The sequence below is a fragment of the Somniosus microcephalus genome, unplaced genomic scaffold (genome assembly GCF_052327205.1).
Source record: "Somniosus microcephalus isolate GS21.2 unplaced genomic scaffold, FLI_Smic_1.0 unresolved_chr9, whole genome shotgun sequence".
NCBI classification, from domain to species: domain Eukaryota; kingdom Metazoa; phylum Chordata; class Chondrichthyes; order Squaliformes; family Somniosidae; genus Somniosus; species Somniosus microcephalus.
The window spans coordinates 15,831,529-15,846,668 of record NW_028225187.1 but is presented as its reverse complement, the minus strand read 5'-3'; the positions used below and the strand labels follow the sequence as shown (position 1 = coordinate 15,846,668).

Sequence of the window (15,140 nt, the reverse complement as noted above, 5' to 3'; positions counted from 1 at the left end):
AGATAGGGAGGAGGCAAGGGCCATGGAGGGATTTGAACAGGAGGATGAGAATTGTAGGGGCTGGAGGAGGTTACAGAGATAGGGAGGGGGTGAGGGGCCATGGAGGGATTTGAACAGGAGGATGAGAATTGTAGGGCTGGAGGAGGTTACAGAGATAGGGAGGGGGTGAGGGGCCATGGAGGGATTTGAACAGGAGGATGAGAATTGCAGGGCTGGAGGAGGTTACAGAGATAGGGAGGGGGCGAGGACCATGGAGGGATTGGAACAGGAGGATGAGAATTGTAGGGCTGGAGGAGGTTACAGAGATAGGGAGGGGGCGAGGGCCATGGAGGGATTTGAACAGGAGGATGAGAATTGTAGGGGCTGGAGGAGGTTACAGAGATAGGGAGGGAGTGAGGGCCATGGAGGGATTTGAACAGGAGGATGAGAATTGTAGGGCTGGAGGAAGTTACAGAGATAGGGAGGGGGCGAGGGGCCATGGAGGGATTTGAACAGGAGGATGAGAATTGTAGGAGCTGGAGGAGGTTACAGAGATAGGGAGGGGGCGAGGGACATGGAGGGATTTGAACAGGAGGATGAGAATTGTAGGGCTGGAGGAGGTTACAGAGATACGGAGGGGGCGAGGGCCATGGAAGGATTTGAACAGGAGGATGAGAATTGTAGGGGCTGGAGGAGGTTACAGAGATAGGGAGGGGGTGAGGGGCCATGGAGGGATTTGAACAGGAGGATGAGAATTGTAGGGGCTGGAGGAGGTTACAGAGATAGGGAGGGGGTGAGGGGCCATGGAGGGATTTGAACAGGAGGATGAGAATTGTAGGGCTGGAGGAGGTTACAGAGATAGGGAGGGGGCAAGGGGCCATGGAGGGATTTGAACAGGAGGATGAGAATTGTAGGGGCTGGAGGAGGTTACAGAGATAGGGAGGGGGCGAGGGCCATGGAGGGATTTGAACAGGAGGATGAGAATTGTAGGGGCTGGAGGAGGTTACAGAGATAGGGAGGGGGCGAGGGCCATGGAGGGATTTGAACAGGAGGATGTGAATTGTAGGGCTGGAGGAGGTTACAGAGATAGGGAGGGGGTGAGGGGCCATGGAGGGATTTGAACAGGAGGATGAGAATTGTAGGGCTGGAGGAGGTTACAGAGATAGGGAGGGGGTGAGGGGCCATGGAGGGATTTGAACAGGAGGATGAGAATTGTAAAATCGAGGCCAACAGGGCGTGAGTGTGCACTCCGCATCGCGCACTGACTCTCTCTGCGGGAGGGAGACTATTCACCGAGGGGGAAAGGTCTCCGTGTCTGTGTAAGGTGGGCGCGCGCGCATCACCAACGAGTGGTCAACTGATTCTGGTTCTCTCTCCTCTCTGCGTTCCACCCAGTCTCTCGGGCAATCGGTTCAGCCCGGCTACGAGGAAGGCGCTGAATTCGCGCGGACGCTCCGCTCCGGCCGGAGACACCGGCTGAAAACGTCGCGATCGGAGCAAGCGGGAGAGAAAATGGCGCAAGGGAGGCGCCCGTTCGAAATCTGTGGGGCCGCAGGAACAGCCCCAAGTCGCCAGCGAGGCACCAGTCAAGAACGACTTGGAATTTCTCCAACCCCTTTTCCCGTCTCGGTCGCTGTTGCAATGTAGGAAATGCGGTGCGCACAGCAAGCGCCCACAGGCAGCAACGTGATAAATGGCCACGGACATTGGTGCGCCTGTCCTGCCAGTGGATTGGCAGGATCTTGCGGAGGCAGCGTTGGTGGTACCTCTCCAGTGCTTTGAGGTGCCTGCTGTACATGGTCCATGTCTCTGAGGCATACAGCAGGGCGGGTATCACTGCTGCTCTGTAGACCATGAGCTTGGTGCCGGAGTTTGAGGTCCTGGTCTTCAAACACTCTCTTCCTCAGGCGACCGAAGGCTGCACTGTCCCACTGAAGGCGGCGTTGGACTTCGTCATCGACGTCTGCCCTTGTTGACAGTAGGCTCCCGAGGTATGGAAAGTGGTCACAGAAGCATAGAAGATAGGAGCAGGAGAAGGCCATTCGGCCCCTCGAGCCTGCTCCGCCATTCAATGCGATCATGGCTGATCATCCAAATTCAGTACCCTGTCCCTGCTTTCTCCCCATATCCCTTGATCCCTTCAACCTTAAGAAATATATCTAACTCCTTCTTGAATATATTTAATGAATTGACCTCCACTGCCTTCTGTGGTAGAGAATCCCACAGGTTCACCACTCTCTGGGTGAAGAAATTCCTCCTCATCTCTGTCCGAAATGGCTCACCCCTTATCCTTAGACTGTGACCCCTGGTCCCGGACACCCCCCGGCCATCGGGAAGCAAGTCATCCTCGGTTCCGAGGGACAGCCTCAGAAGAAGGAGAAGGAGATGGAAAGGCGGTGTCCAATTTGCGCACAGCAAGCTCCCACAAACAGCAAGGTGATAAAATGACCGGATCGTCTGTTGTAGTGATGTTACTTGAAGGATATATTTTCCCGGGACACCGGGGAGAACTCCCTCCGCCACTGATCTTCTTCCCACAGTGGCCACGGGATCTTTTACGTCTACCCGAGAGGGCAGACGGGCCCTCGGTTTAATGTCTCCTCCAACAGGCGGAGGCAGCTCAGCCAGCAGTGGGCGAGATTTTGACGTGGATCTCACTTATGCACTCCCTCTCGGAAAGTGAAACCAACAGGCTACCTCTTAGTTTGATATTTTGATAAGGCATTAGCGTTGAATTAAAAAAAAAAAATATTCTTGTCTTTATACTTCAATAAATATTGCAGATTTTAATTTGCCGTCTCCTGACTGACTCGGAGAGATTAAACCAGAAGCCCGAATGCCACAGCACAGGAGGAGGCCATTCGGCCCATCGTGCCTATGCCGGCTCTTTGAGTCCAGCTCTCCAATTAGTCCCACTCCCCCCTTGCTCGTTCCCCACAGCCCTGCAAATGTTTCCTCTTCTAATATTCAAGAAAGTTACGATTGAATCTGCTTCCACCGCCCTTTCAGGCAGCGCGTTCCAGATCACAACAACTCGCTGCGTAAAAACATTCTCCTCATCTCCCCCTCTGGTTCTTTTACCGATTATCTTCAATCTGTGTCCTCTGGTTACCGACCCTCCTGCCACTGGAAACACTTTCTCCTTATTTACTCCATCAAAACCCTTCCTGATTTTGAACACCTCTATCAAATCTCCCCTTAACCTTCTCTGCTCTAAGGAGAACAATCCCAGCTTCTCCAGTCTCTCCACATCACTGAAGTCCCTCATCCCTGGTCCCATTCTGGTCAATCTCCCCTTAACCTTCTCTGCTCCAAGGAGAAAAACCCCAGCTTCTCCAGTCTCTCCACATCACTGAAGTCCCTCATCCCTGGTCCCATTCTGGTCAATCTCCCCTTAACCTTCTCTGCTCTAAGGAGAACAACCCCAGCTTCTCCAGTCTCTCCACATCACTGAAGTCCCTCATCCCTGGTCCCATTCTGGTCAATCTCCCCTTAACCTTCTCTGCTCCAAGGAGAACAACCCCAGCTTCTCCAGTCTCTCCACATCACTGAAGTCCCTCATCCCTGGTCCCATTCTGGTCAATCTCCCCTTAACCTTCTCTGCTCTAAGGAGAACAATCCCAGCTTCTCCAGTCTCTCCACATCACTGAAGTCCCTCATCCCTGGTACCATTCTGGTCAATCTCCCCCTTAAACTTCACTGCTCTAAGGAGAACAACCCCAGCTTCTCCAGTCTCTCCACATCACTGAAGTCCCTCATCCCCGGTACCATTCTGGTCAATCTCCCCTTAACCTTCTCTGCTCTAAGGAAAACAATCCCAGCTTCTCCAGTCTCTCCACATCACTGAGGTCCCTCATCCCTGGTACCATTCTGGTCAATCTCCCTCTTAACCTTCTCTGCTCTAAGGAGAACAACCCCAGCTTCTCCAGTCTCTCCACATCACTGAAGTCCCTCATCCCTGGTCCCATTCTGGTCAATCTCCCCCTTAACCTTCTCTGCTCTAAGGAGAACAATCCCAGCTTCTCCAGTCTCTCCACATCACTGAAGTCCCTCATCCCTGGTCCCATTCTGGTCAATCTCCCCTTAACCTTCTCTGCTCCAAGGAGAACAATCCCAGCTTCTCCAGTCTCTCCACATCACTGAAGTCCCTCATCCCTGGTGATAGGGGAGATTTCCTCTGGTGGGGAAGACCAGAACAAGGGGGCAGAATCTTAAAATTAGAGCCAGGCCGTTCAGGGGTGATGTCAGGAAGCACTTCTTCACACAAAGGGTGGTGGAAGTCTGGAACTCTCTCCCCCAAAAGAGCTGTGGAGGCTGGGGGTCAATTGGACCATTCAAAACTGAGATTGATTGATTTCTGTTGGGTCAGGGTATCGAGGGATATGGAGCCAAGTTCATTCAATGGTGTAAAAGGCTCGAGGGGCTGAATGGGCCTCCTCCTGTTCCTGTGTAACAGGCTCGAGGGGCTGAATGGGCCTCCTCCTGTTCCTGCGTAACAGGCTCGAGGGGCTGAATGGGCCTCCTCCTGTTCCTGCGTAACAGGCTCGAGGGGCTGAATGGGCCTCCTCCTGTTCCTGTGTAACAGGCTCGAGGGGCTGAATGGGCCTCCTCCTGTTCCTGCGTAACAGGCTCGAGGGGCTGAAGGGCCTCCTCCTGTTCCTGTGTAACAGGCTCGAGGGGCTGAATGGGCCTCCTCCTGTTCCTGTGTAACAGGCTCGAGGGGGCTGAATGGGCCTCCTCCTGTTCCTGTGTAACAGGCTCGAGGGTGCTGAATGGGCCTCCTCCTGTTCCTGTGTAATAGGCTCGAGGGGCTGAATGGGCCTCCTCCTGTTCCTGTGTAACAGGCTCGAGGGGCTGAATGGGCCGCCTCCTGTTCCTGTGTAACAGGCTCGAGGGGCTGAATGGGCCTCCTCCTGTTCCTGTGTAACAGGCTCTAGGGGCTGAATGGGCCTCCTCCTGTTCCTGTGTAACAGGTCCGAGGGGGCTGAATGGGCCCCCTCCTGTTCCTGTGTAACAGGCTCGAGGGGGCTGAATGGGCCTCCTCCTATTCCCGTGTAACAGGCTTGAGGGGGCTGAATGGGCCTCCTCCTGTTCCTGTGTAACAGGCTCGAGGGACTGAATGGGCCTCCTCCTGTTCCTGTGTAACAGGCTCGAGGGGCTGAATGGGCCTCCTCCTGTTCCTGTGTAACAGGCTCGAGGGGCTGAATGGGCTTCCTCCTGTTCCTGTGTAACAGGCTCGAGGGGGCTGAATGGGCGTCCTCCTGTTCCTGTGTAACAGACTCGAGGGGCTGAATGGGCCTCCTCCTGTTCCTGTGTAACAGACTCGAGGGGCTGAATGGGCCTCCTCCTGTTCCTGTGTAACAGGCTCGAGGGGCTGAATGGGCCTCCTCCTGTTCCTGTTTAACAGGCTCGAGGGGCAGAATGGGCCTCCTCCTGTTCCTGTGTAACAGGCTCGAGGGGCTGAATGGGCCTCCTCCTGTTCCTGTGTAACAGGCTCGAGGGGGCTGAATGGGCCTCCTCCTGTTCCTGTGTAACAGGCTCGAGGGGCTGAGTGGGCCTCCTCCTGTTCCTGTGTAACAGGCTCGAGGGGCTGAGTGGGCCTCCTCCTGTTCCTGTGTAACAGGCTCGAGGGGCTGAATGGGCCTCCTCCTGTTCCTGTTGTGATGAAATGTTCCATTCATCACTCATCAGTATTTCTCTGCCTGTGACTGTGGTTGGTTTCAGTTTCATTTCCATTGTATTGTACTATGTGTAGGGCTCCGCCCATACCTGGCCCCTATGTAAGCTGGCCCAGCCTGCAGCACATCCAGTACGGCAGACCTCTGGATGGAAGATACATTCTCCTCTGTGTGTTACCTTCTAAGTCAATAAAAGCCTTGTTTTGTTTCGCTAACATCGAGTCTTGGATTTATTGAGGCACATCAATTTTATTAACTTATTTTTTCAACACTATGGATCAACTCTTGAAACCCGAACGTTTGGATTTGGACCAGCATGCTTCGGACGCATCAGCACGCTTCGGACACTGGTTTGAGTGTATGGAATTCTTCCTGGACAATTCCGCAGCCGTCAAAGACGCTACGGACGCTGCGAGTATGAAACTCGGAATTCTGCGGAATTGGGTAAGCCACCGGGTTTACCCCCTCATCCAAGACGCCGACACGTACCCGGCCGCCTGCGACATCTTAAAGGCGCATTACCAGCAGCCTACGAATGAGGTGTATGCTAGGCATCTGCTCGCTACTCGCGCACAGCGACCTGGGGAATCGGTGGAGGAGTTCCTAGGCACCCTGAAAACGCTTGGCAAAGACTGCAAGTGCCAAGATGTAAAAGCCGCAGTGTAGACTGACGAGCTTGTTCGTGATGCCTTTATCACAGGCCTCAGCTCCACTTACATCCGGCAGAGACTGCTGGAAAAAACGGGATTGGACCTGAAACAGGCTGCGGACACAGCACGATCCCTGGATGTGGCCCAGAGAAACTCGGACGCCTACTCTTCAGCCCGCGCCGTCCACGCCGCCACGTGTGCACCAAGGGCACCGCCATCTTGGAAGGCATCTTCCCCGCCCGGCAGCCCGACACTGTCGGGGCCCCGCTCTCCCCCCAGAAGCCCTACGACAGCCGCGACGCGTCGGGGACCCAACTGCTACTTCTGCGGGCAGCCGAAGCACACCAGAAACCTGTGCCCGGCGAAAGGCGCCACCTGCTTTAAGTGCGGTAAGAAGGGGCACTTCGGGAAGGTGTGCAGAGGGAACCCCGCCGGAAAACCCGCCACCGCCGCGTGTGCGCCGTGGGAGCGGCCATCTTGGATGCCATCTTGCCGGACCTCGTGGGGTCCGCCATCTTGTGAGCAGACAGCGTGGACGCCATCTTGTCTCAATCAGGGCCCTACAGTGGCATCCGTCACAGTGGGCCAGACCAGGCCGCACCCGCTATCTAAATCAATGGACATCGAGGTAAACGGGTGCAGGGTTAAATGTTTAATTGACAGTGGAAGCACGGAGAGTTTTATCCACCCTGAACTGGTACAACAACTCTCCCTAAAGGAGGACAAGTGCGTTTACAACACCACGCGCCTCTGCATACTAGGCAGCGTGGTGGAGAATAGGGAAATCGGACCAGACCCCGACCGATTGCGCCCCCTACGGGAGCTGCCCCTGCCCAACACTCCCAAAGCCCTGAAAAGGTGCCTGGGGTTATTTTCTTATTATTCCCAATGGGTCCCCAACTACTCCGACAAAGCCCGCCCCCTCTTGAAAGCATCCTCTTTTCCGCTCTCTGCTGAGGCCCATGCCGCCTTCAAAAGCATTAAGCAGGATATTGAGCGGGCCACGCTACAGGCAGTGGACGAGAACACTCCCTTTCAAGTGGAAAGTGATGCGTCTGACTTTGCCTTGGCGGCCACCCTCAACCAGGCGGGGCGGTCCGTAGCTTTCTTCTCGAGGACCCTCCAAGGGCCCGAGATCAGACACTCCTCCGTGGAAAAGGAGGCCCAAGCCATCGTGGAGGCAGTGCGCCACTGGCGCCACTACCTAGCCGGCAAACGCTTCACCCTACTCGGTAGCGTTTATGTTCAATAATAAACAGAGGGGGAAGATTAAAAATGATAAGATTCTTAGGTGGCGGATCGAGCTCTCCACCTTCGATTATGACATCATTTACCGGCCAGGGGCCCTTAACGAATCCCCTGACGCCCTCTCACGAGGGATGTGTGCCAGTGCCACCGGGGATCGGCTACAGACCCTCCACAACGACCTCTGCCACCCAGGGATCACGCGGCTGTTCCACTTCATAAAGTCCCGCAACTTACCCTACTCGATTGAGGAAGTTCGGTCCCTGACCAGGAACTGTCGCACTTGCGCTGAGTGCAAGCCTCGGTTCTACCGCCCAGATAGAGCCCACTTAATCAAAGCTACACGGCCCTTTGAGCGGCTCAGCTTAGATTTCAAGGGCCCCCTCCCGTCCGTCGACCGCAATGTTTACTTCCTGAACATTGTGGACGAATACTCTCGTTTCCCATTCGCCTTCCCCTGCCCAGACTTGACCAGCGCCACGGTCATAAAATGCCTCAACAGCCTGTTCTGACTGTTCGGTATGCCGAGCTACATCCATACGGATAGGGGGGCGTCCTTCATGAGTGAAGAGCTACGCCAGTACATGCTGTCCAGGGGGATCGCCACGAGCCGTACCACCAGCTACAACCCCCGGGGTAACGGTCAAGTGGAGCGAGAGAACGGGACAGTATGGAAAGCAGTCACTCTAGCTCTAAGGACCAAAGGCCTCCCTATCTCCCACTGGCAGGAAGTCCTCCCAGATGTGCTCCATTCGATACGGTCGCTATTGTGTACTGCCACTGTGTGGAGCCGGAAGATGTAGGAGGGGTTCTAAATGAATTTTTTGCATCTGTTTTCACTATGGAGAAGGACGATGTAGACATAGAAATAGGGCGGGGGGACTGTGATATGCTCGAACATATTAACATCGAGAGGGAGGAGGTATTGGCGGTTTTAGCTGGCCTAAAAATGGTTAAATCCCCAGGCCCGGATGAAATGTATCCCAGGCTGCTGTGTGAGGCAAAGGAGGAGATTGCGGGGGCGCTAACACATATATTCAGGACCTCTCTGGCCACAGGGGATGTGCCAGAGGACTGGAGAACCGCTAATGTAGTACCATTATTCAAGAAGGGTAGTAGGGAAAAACCGGGGAACTACAGGCCAGTGAGCCTAACATCAGTGGTAGGAAAATTATTGGAAAAAGTCCTGAGGGACAAAATTTGTCTCCACTTGGAGAGGCAAGGATTAATCAGGGATAGTCAACATGGCTTTGTCAAGGGAAGATCATGTCTGACTAATTTGATTGAATTTTTTGAGGGGGTGACTAGGTGTGTGGATGAGGGTAACGCAGTGGATGTGGTATACATGGATTTCAGTAAGGCCTTCGATAAAGTCCCGCACAGGAGACTGGTCAAGAAGGTAAGAGCCCATGGAATCCAGGGTGCCTCCTCCTGTTCCTGTGTAACAGGCTCGAGGGGCTGAATGGGCCTCCTCCTGTTCCTGTGTAACAGGCTCGAGGGGCTGAATGGGCCGCCTCCTGTTCCTGTGTAACAGGCTCTAGGGGCTGAATGGGCCTCCTCCTATTCCTGTGTAACAGGCTCGAGGGGGCTGAATGGGCCTCCTCCTGTTCCTGTGTAACAGGCTCGAGGGGGCTGAATGGGCGTCCTCCTGTTCCTGTGTAACAGACTCGAGGGGCTGAATGGGGCTCCTCCTGTTCCTGTGTAACAGGCTCGAGGGGGCAAAATGGGCCTCCTCCTGTTCCTGTGTAACAGACTCGAGGGGCTGAATGGGCCTCCTCCTGTTCCTGTGTAACAGGCTTAAGTGGCTGAATGGGCCTCCTCCTGCTCCTGTGTAACAGGCTCGAGGGGCTGAATGGGCCTCCTCCTGTTCCTGTGTAACAGGCTCGAGGGACTGAATGGGCCTCCTGCTGTTCCTGGGTAACAGGCTCGAGGGGCTGAATGGGCCTCCTCCTGTTCCTGTGTAACAGGCTCGAGGGGGCTGAATGGGCCTCCTCCTGTTCCTGTGTAACAGGCTCGAGGGACTGAATGGGCCTCCTCCTGTTCCTGTGTAACAGGCTCGAGGGGGCTGAAAGGGCCTCCTCCTGTTCCTGTGTAACAGGCTCGAGGGGGCTGAATGGACCTACTCCTGTTCCTGTGTAACAGGCTCGAGGTGCTGAATGGGCCTCCTCCTGTTCCTGTGTAACAGGCTCGAGGGGCTGAATGGGCCTCCTCCTGTTCCTGTGTAACAGGCTCGAGGGGGCTGAATGGGCCTCCTCCTGTTCCTGTTGTGATGAAATATTCCATTCATCACTCATCAGTATTTCTCTGCCTGTGACTGTGGTTGGTTTCAGTTTCATTTCCATTGTATTGTACTGTGTGTAGGGCTCCACCCATACCTGGCTCCTATGTAAGCTGGCCCAGCCTGCAGCACATCCAGTACGGCAGACCTCTGGATGGAAGATACCTCGCTCCTGTGTGTTACCTTCTAAGTCAATAAAAGCCTTGTTTTGTTTCGCTAACATCGAGTCTTGGATTTATTGAGGCACATCAATTTTATTCACTTATTTTTTCAACACTATGGATCAACTCTTGAAACCCGAACGTTTGGATTTGGACCAGCATGCTTCGGACGCATCAGCACGCTTCGGACACTGGTTTGAGTGTATGGAATTCTTCCTGGACAATTCCGCAGCCGTCAAAGACGCTACGGACGCTGCGAGTATGAAACTCGGAATTCTGCGGAATTGGGTAAGCCACCGGGTTTACCCCCTCATCCAAGACGCCGACACGTACCCGGCCGCCTGCGACATCTTAAAGGCGCATTACCAGCAGCCTACGAATGAGGTGTATGCTAGGCATCTGCTCGCTACTCGCGCACAGCGACCTGGGGAATCGGTGGAGGAGTTCCTAGGCACCCTGAAAACGCTTGGCAAAGACTGCAAGTGCCAAGATGTAAAAGCCGCAGTGTACACTGACGAGCTTGTTCGCGATGCCTTTATCACAGGCCTCAGCTCCACTTACATCCGGCAGAGACTGCTGGAAAAAACGGGATTGGACCTGAAACAGGCTGCGGACACAGCACGATCCCTGGATGTGGCCCAGAGAAACTCGGACGCCTACTCTTCAGCCCGCGCCGTCCACGCCGCCACGTGTGCACCAAGGGCGCCGCCATCTTGGAAGGCATCTTCCCCGCCCGGCAGCCCGACACTGTCGGGGCCCCGCTCTCCCCCCAGAAGCCCTACGACAGCCGCAACGCGTCGGGGACCCAACTGCTACTTCTGCGGGCAGCCGAAGCACACCAGAAACCTGTGCCCGGCGAAAGGCACCACCTGCTTTAAGTGCGGTAAGAAGGGGCACTTCGGGAAGGTGTGCAGAGGGAACCCCGCCGGAAAACCCGCCACCGCCGTGTGTGCGCCGTGGGAGCAGCCATCTTGGATGCCATCTTGCCGGACCTCGTGGGGTCCGCCATCTTGTGAGCAGACAGCGTGGACGCCATCTTGTCTCAATCAGGGCCCTACAGTGGCATCCGTCACAGTGGGCCAGACCAGGCCGCACCCGCTATCCAAATCAATGGACATCGAGGTAAACGGGTGCAGGGTTAAATGTTTAATTGACAGTGGCAGCACGGAGAGTTTTATCCACCCTGAACTGGTACAACAACTCTCCCTAAAGGAGGACAAGTGCGTTTACAACACCACGCGCCTCTGCATACTAGGCAGCGTGGTGGAGAATGGGGAAATCGGACCAGACCCCGACCGATTGCGCCCCCTACGGGAGCTGCCCCTGCCCAACACTCCCAAAGCCCTGAAAAGGTGCCTGGGGTTATTTTCTTATTATTCCCAATGGGTCCCCAACTACTCCGACAAAGCCCGCCCCCTCTTGAAAGCATCCTCTTTTCCGCTCTCTGCTGAGGCCCATGCCGCCTTCAAAAGCATTAAGCAGGATATTGAGCAGGCCACGCTACAGGCAGTGGACGAGAACACTCCCTTTCAAGTGGAAAGTGATGCTTCTGACTTTGCCTTGGCGGCCACCCTCAACCAGGCGGGGCGGCCCGTAGCTTTCTTCTCGAGGACCCTCCAAGGGCCCGAGATCAGACACTCCTCCGTAGAAAAGGAGGCCCAAGCCATCGTGGAGGCAGTGCGCCACTGGCGCCACTACCTAGCCGGCAAACGCTTCACCCTACTCGGTAGCGTTTATGTTCAATAATAAACAGAGGGGGAAGATTAAAAATGATAAGATTCTTAGGTGGCGGATCGAGCTCTCCACCTTCGATTATGACATCATTTACCGGCCAGGGGCCCTTAACGAATCCCCCGACGCCCTCTCACGAGGGATGTGTGCCAGCGCCACCGGGGATCGGCTACAGACCCTCCACAACGACCTCTGCCACCCAGGGGTCACGCGGCTGTTCCACTTCATAAAGTCCCGCAACTTACCCTACTCGATTGAGGAAGTTCGGTCCCTGACCAGGAACTGTCGCACTTGCGCTGAGTGCAAGCCTCGGTTCTACCGCCCAGATAGAGCCCACTTAATCAAAGCTACACGGCCCTTTGAGCGGCTCAGCTTAGATTTCAAGGGCACCCTCCCGTCCGTCGACCGCAATGTTTACTTCCTGAACATTGTGGACGAATACTCTCGTTTCCCATTCGCCTTCCCCTGCCCAGACTTGACCAGCGCCACGGTCATAAAATGCCTCAACAGCCTGTTCTGACTGTTCGGTATGCCGAGCTACATCCATACGGATAGGGGGGCGTCCTTCATGAGTGAAGAGCTACGCCAGTACATGCTGTCCAGGGGGATCGCCACGAGCCGTACCACCAGCTACAACCCCCGGGGTAACGGTCAAGTGGAGCGAGAGAACGGGACAGTATGGAAAGCAGTCACTCTAGCTCTAAGGACCAAAGGCCTCCCTATCTCCCACTGGCAGGAAGTCCTCCCAGATGTGCTCCATTCGATACGGTCGCTATTGTGTACTGCCACTGTGTGGAGCCGGAAGATGTAGGAGGGGTTCTAAATGAATTTTTTGCATCTGTTTTCACTATGGAGAAGGACGATGTAGACATAGAAATAGGGCGGGGGGACTGTGATATGCTCGAACATATTAACATCGAGAGGGAGGAGGTATTGGCGGTTTTAGCTGGCCTAAAAATGGTTAAATCCCCAGGCCCGGATGAAATGTATCCCAGGCTGCTGTGTGAGGCAAAGGAGGAGATTGCGGGGGCGCTAACACATATATTCAGGACCTCTCTGGCCACAGGGGATGTGCCAGAGGACTGGAGAACCGCTAATGTAGTACCATTATTCAAGAAGGGTAGTAGGGAAAAACCGGGGAACTACAGGCCAGTGAGCCTAACATCAGTGGTAGGAAAATTATTGGAAAAAGTCCTGAGGGACAAAATTTGTCTCCACTTGGAGAGGCAAGGATTAATCAGGGATAGTCAACATGGCTTTGTCAAGGGAAGATCATGTCTGACTAATTTGATTGAATTTTTTGAGGGGGTGACTAGGTGTGTGGATGAGGGTAACGCAGTGGATGTGGTATACATGGATTTCAGTAAGGCCTTCGATAAAGTCCCGCACAGGAGACTGGTCAAGAAGGTAAGAGCCCATGGAATCCAGGGTGCCTCCTCCTGTTCCTGTGTAACAGGCTCGAGGGGCTGAATGGGCCTCCTCCTGTTCCTGTGTAACAGGCTCGAGGGGCTGAATGGGCCGCCTCCTGTTCCTGTGTAACAGGCTCTAGGGGCTGAATGGGCCTCCTCCTATTCCTGTGTAATAGGCTCGAGGGGGCTGAATGGGCCTCCTCCTGTTCCTGTGTAACAGGCTCGAGGGGGCTGAATGGGCGTCCTCCTGTTCCTGTGTAACAGACTCGAGGGGCTGAATGGGGCTCCTCCTGTTCCTGTGTAACAGGCTCGAGGGGGCAAAATGGGCCTCCTCCTGTTCCTGTGTAACAGACTCGAGGGGCTGAATGGGCCTCCTCCTGTTCCTGTGTAACAGGCTTAAGTGGCTGAATGGGCCTCCTCCTGCTCCTGTGTAACAGGCTCGAGGGGCTGAATGGGCCTCCTCCTGTTCCTGTGTAACAGGCTCGAGGGACTGAATGGGCCTCCTGCTGTTCCTGGGTAACAGGCTCGAGGGGCTGAATGGGCCTCCTCCTGTTCCTGTGTAACAGGCTCGAGGGGGCTGAATGGGCCTCCTCCTGTTCCTGTGTAACAGGCTCGAGGGACTGAATGGGCCTCCTCCTGTTCCTGTGTAACAGGCTCGAGGGGGCTGAAAGGGCCTCCTCCTGTTCCTGTGTAACAGACTCAAGGGACTGAATGGGCCTCCTCCTGTTCCTGTGTAACAGGCTCGAGGGGGCTGAATGGGCCTCCTCCTGTTCCTGTGTAACAGACTCAAGGGACTGAATGGGCCTCCTCCTGTTCCTGTGTAACAGGCTCGAGGGACTGAATGGGCCTCCTCCTGTTCCTGTGTAACAGGCTCGAGGGACTGAATGGGCCTCCTCCTGTTCTTGTGTAACAGTCTCGAGGGACTGAATGGGCCTCCTCCTGTTCCTGGGTAACAGGCTCGAGGGGGCTGAATGGGCCTCCTCCTGTTCCTGTGTAACAGGCTCGAGGGACTGAATGGGCCTCCTCCTGTTCTTGTGTAACAGTCTCGAGGGACTGAATGGGCCTCCTCCTGTTCCTGGGTAACAGGCTCGAGGGGGCTGAATGGGCCTCCTCCTGTTCCTGTGTAACAGGCTCGAGGGGGCTGAATGGGCCTCCTCCTGTTCCTGTGTAACAGGCTCGAGGGGGCTGAATGGGCCTCCTCCTGTTCCTGTGTAACAGGCTCGAGGGGCTGAATGGGCCTCCTCCTGTTTCTGTGTAACAGGCTCGAGGGGCTGAATGGGCCTCCTCCTGTTCCTGTGTAACAGGCTCGAGGGGCTGAATGGCCCTCCTCCTGTTCCTGTGTAACAGGCTCGAGGGACTGAATGGGCCTCCTCCTTTTCCTGGGTAACAGGCTCGAGGGGCTGAATGGGCCTCCTCCTGTTCCTGTGAAACAGGCTCGAGGGGCTGAAGGGGCCTCCTCCTGTTCCTGTGTAACAGGCTCGAGGGGGCTGAATGGGCCTCCTCCTGTTCCTGTGTAACAGGCTCGAGGGGGCTGAATGGGCATCCTCCTGATTTTTTAAATTTGTTTTTATGGGATATGGGCGACGCTGGCAAGGCCCGGCATTTATTGCCCATCCCTAGTTGCCCCTTGAGAAGGTGGTGGTGAGCCGCCTTCTCGAACCGCTGCAGTCCGTGTGGTGAAGGTGCTCCCACAGTGCTGTTAGGGAGGGAGTTCCAGGATTTTGACCCAGCGACGACGAAGGAACGGCCGATATATTTCCAAGCTGGGATGGTGTGTGTGACTTGGAGGGGAACTTGGAGGTGGTGGTGTTCCCGTGCGCCTGCTGCCCTTGTCTTTCTAGGTGGAAGAGGTCGCGGGTTTGGGAGGTGCTTCCGAAGAAGCCTTGGCGAGTTGCTGCAGTGCATCTTGTAGATGGTACACACTGCAGCCACGGTGCGCCGGTGGTGGAGGGAGTGAATGATTAAGTTGGTGGATGGGGTGCCAATCAAGCGGGCTGCTTTGTCCTGGA

General features: G+C 55.2%; 1 protein-coding gene across 1 annotated transcript in view; it reads left to right on the top strand.

Annotated features, from left to right (window-relative positions):
- LOC147084818 (ribonuclease inhibitor-like) overlaps positions 1–5,872 on the top strand; it is a 31,066-nt gene extending 25,194 nt beyond the window's left edge. The window contains exon 8 of the mRNA XM_085979537.1: positions 1,375–5,872. Within this exon, the coding sequence (XP_085835663.1) occupies positions 1,375–1,459 (85 nt within the window). The 3' untranslated portion in view covers positions 1,460–5,872. The remainder of the gene's footprint in view (positions 1–1,374) is intronic.
- Positions 5,873–15,140: the final 9,268 nt, after the last annotated feature.